The sequence below is a fragment of the Charadrius vociferus genome, unplaced genomic scaffold (assembly GCF_000708025.1).
Source record: "Charadrius vociferus isolate BGI_N301 unplaced genomic scaffold, ASM70802v2 scaffold1578, whole genome shotgun sequence".
In the NCBI taxonomy this organism is placed as follows: domain Eukaryota; kingdom Metazoa; phylum Chordata; class Aves; order Charadriiformes; family Charadriidae; genus Charadrius; species Charadrius vociferus.
In genome coordinates this window covers 703,303-706,457 of record NW_009649704.1, presented here as the reverse complement: position 1 = coordinate 706,457, position 3,155 = coordinate 703,303, and the positions used below count along the sequence as shown (strand labels likewise).

The 3,155-nt window shown below is 57.9% G+C and overlaps 1 protein-coding gene across 1 annotated transcript in view; it reads left to right on the top strand.

Annotated features, from left to right (window-relative positions):
- The first annotated feature begins 1,131 nt into the window (after positions 1 to 1,131).
- Positions 1,132 to 3,155, top strand: part of RIMS3 (regulating synaptic membrane exocytosis 3) — a 15,910-nt gene continuing 13,886 nt past the window's right edge. The window contains exon 1 of the mRNA XM_009890605.1: positions 1,132 to 1,279. Coding sequence (XP_009888907.1) covers positions 1,132 to 1,279 — 148 coding nt within the window. The remainder of the gene's footprint in view (positions 1,280 to 3,155) is intronic.

The window sequence follows — 3,155 nt, the reverse complement described above, 5'->3', positions numbered from 1 at the left end:
TCATTAACCCCCTCCCAAAATTATAAAATCTAGAAACCTTAACTCAAGAGCTGCAGAAGAGCCACTCTGAGCCGAGATGCTCAGCCCAGTTCTAACTGGGAGACCCCATTTCTGCCAACAGTGTGGAGAAGATGCAGCTCCCAGCTCAGCACTGGTTCAGTGTGCTTGGTCCCGCCGCAGGACAGTGGGTTTCCCAGTGCCTGCAGCATCCCAAGGAGAAGCAGATGGTGTGCTAGTGCCTCTTGCCTGGCTGGTGCCCAGCGCAGATCAACCACGCTGGCTTTCCCAGTAGGATACTGGTGAGCACACGTGACAGGATTGTTTCCTGCAGCATCTCAGCGTAGCTCCTTCTCCTGCGAGAAGTGGGACACGGCGCAGGAGCGAGAGAGCAGGCTGCAGAGCTGACGCAGCACCGACAACCTCCCTGAGCACCGGCGGCAACCTGCTCATCCCTGTGGGCACGGGCTCCAGCGGGGCCAAGGGGACGAGCCCCTCTGCCCACCCCACAGCCTGGCTCTCTGGGCAGGGTCTGCGGCAGCATTATTCTGCAAAATACTCCGAGTTTACCCAGTCCCAGCGTAAACCAGCCTCTCCCCATAACCCTTCACGAGGTGCTGCCCTCTCCCTCCCCAAATGCCCAGCCCCAGGGCAGCCCCAGAGCTCCCGGAACTTCTGCCTCCTCCTTTGTGTTTTCTGTTGCCCGTTACGTCCACCTCTCGACGGGACAAGCAGCAGCCACACCACGGGCAGATCTCTGTGCGGCAGGGCCAGGGTAAAGGCAGCGCGTGGCACCCACGGGGTCTGTAGAATCCTGGGGGTCACCCGGGCAGGGACACCACGCTTTGGGCTGCCTGTGACAGCGGGGCTTGCAAAGCCGCTTCTGCGCTTTCCGTTCACCCACGGCCAGCACATTCGTCCCCCTGCGCCACACGCTGCCGATAGCCCCGGCAGCACCGTAAAGCTGAGCCCCACGAATCCTCTTAGGTGGGTTTTACTGGAGTAATCACATTAAACCACCCCCTTTTCACCGGCACAAAACCAAAACGTAAAGGAGAAGGTGGTGAGGAGCTGACAAACCAGAGAGCTGAGCTCCTTAACGAATTAAGAGATATTAGAGATGGGATAGCCCCGATGGGATCTCAGTGCAAGACCAAGTCCGGGGCTTTTGTCCAAGCTCCGGGGAAGCTCTTCCCAGAGGATGGGCTGCGGAGGATGTCAGTGCCCCACACTGCCAGCCCCAAGTGCGCGGGGATGAGCCATGAGTCCCTCCTGGTGGGAGGTCAGTGAGGGATCCCGGAGCAACCTGCCAGGGGAAGCAGAAAACCAGAGTCAAACAGAAACTTTCCTACCGATCGAACTGAAAACGTCATTACTATTTTATTATTGCCATGAAACTTCAAGTTTTATCCTCAAAATATGGCAGTTGAAAAAAACATGCTAGGAGGAGAGGCTTTTCACCATCAAGGCACGTGTTTTCACTATCTCTTCCCCCGAAACAATGTGTTCCCAGGACTGACACTTTCCCCACAAAGCTGGAAATTTGCTTTGATGAAATAGCCTTCCCTACCAAGATATTTTCAGCTAGTTTTTCTAAATATTACTCATAAAGGCCCCCTCCAGACAACCTCTCTCCCTCCCTGAGTTTGTTTATATGCTTTGAATTCTGTTAGGAAACCATCTCCCTACTTCAGCGATGTTTTATCCAAGTTTCCATATTTAGTTCTTTCAGCTATTCCTGCTCCTTAACCAGCTTTCCCGTGCACGACGTCGGGACCCGCCGCATCCCGGCTCTCCCCGACATCCCCTTCCCCTCCAGCAGCTGCTGCAGGGGAATTTTCCTGCCACCCTCCCTGCATGGATGGATACCTGTTGAGCACCGTACCTGCCAACCCACCCCGGGGCCAGTCCCAAATCACGCCCCAGGCCCTGACCCCGAGACGGGGAACCCAGCAGAGGCATTGCCTGGGAGGGCTGGGTGGTTCCCCGCAGCCTGGGATACTGGTGGCAGCCCCGGGACCCCCGGGATGGCGAGGATGGGGAGCCCACCCAGTTGGAAATCCAAGCTCGGTGTTATTTTAGGGAGGGACAGAGTTAAAGTCGGCGAAGGAGGGTTTCCTCCCGGCACGTGGCTCCGTGTCAGCCGCGGTGTGCAGCCTGCAGAGGAAACGCAGGGAAAGCACTGGAGGAATTTACCATGAGTAAAAAGAGGCACTGCTTAGAGAGAAATTAGCGTTTGGTATTCAGGGAGCCAAGGTGAGTCCAAGGGCAGCACGGGAACCAGGGCTGCTTCTCCACTCAAACTTTCTCCTTCAGAAGGAACCAGGGCACAAGAAGTGCCCCCCTCAGTCCCTGTCTCCCCGGGAGGGCCACACTCGCTCTCTGGCAGTAGCCAAAAGGCTGGGAGCACGAGGAGGCGGCGGGGATCGGAGCCGGGAGGTTTATGTGTTCCCGAAGGAGCAGGCACCGCGGCCACCCAGGCTGAGCAGGGACCGGCTGGCAGCACTTCAGGTTTGGCTGGAGGCTCCCGTGGTGCCATGGTCAGCCCTGGGGGTCTGGCTGATGGGTGTGGGGTCTGGCTGGTGACTCGTGGGGTCCAGGTGGCAACTCTTGGGGTCTGGGTGATAGCAGTGGGGTCTGGCCGGTAGCTCTTGGGGTCCAGCTGGTGGGAGAAGGGTCAGGTTGGCAGCTCTTGGAGTCCAGCTGATGGGTGTAGGGTCTGGCTAGCACATGTAGGGTCCAGCTAGTGGTTCTTGGGGTCCAGTTGATGGGCGTAGGGTCTGACTGGCAGGTGTAGAGTCCTACTTGAGTCTCTTAGGGTCCAGTTGATGGGTATAGGGTCCAGCTGGTGACTCTTGGCTTCTGACTGGCATGTGTACGGTCCTGCTTGAGGCTCTTGGGATCCGGTTGGCATATGTAGGGGCTAACTGGTGGCTCCTGGTGTCCGGTTGATGGGTGTAGGGTCCAGCTGGTGTCTCTTGGAGTCTGGCTGGCAGGCGTAGGGTCCGATTGACGGGTGTAGGGTCCAGCTGGATGCTCACAGGGTCCAGCTGGCAGGAGAAGGGTGCAGCCAGCAGCCCTTAGGATCTCACTTGCTGGGTGTAGGGTCCGGCCGGTGGCTTTTGGGGTGCAGCTGGCAGCACGCAGCTTCTGGGAGC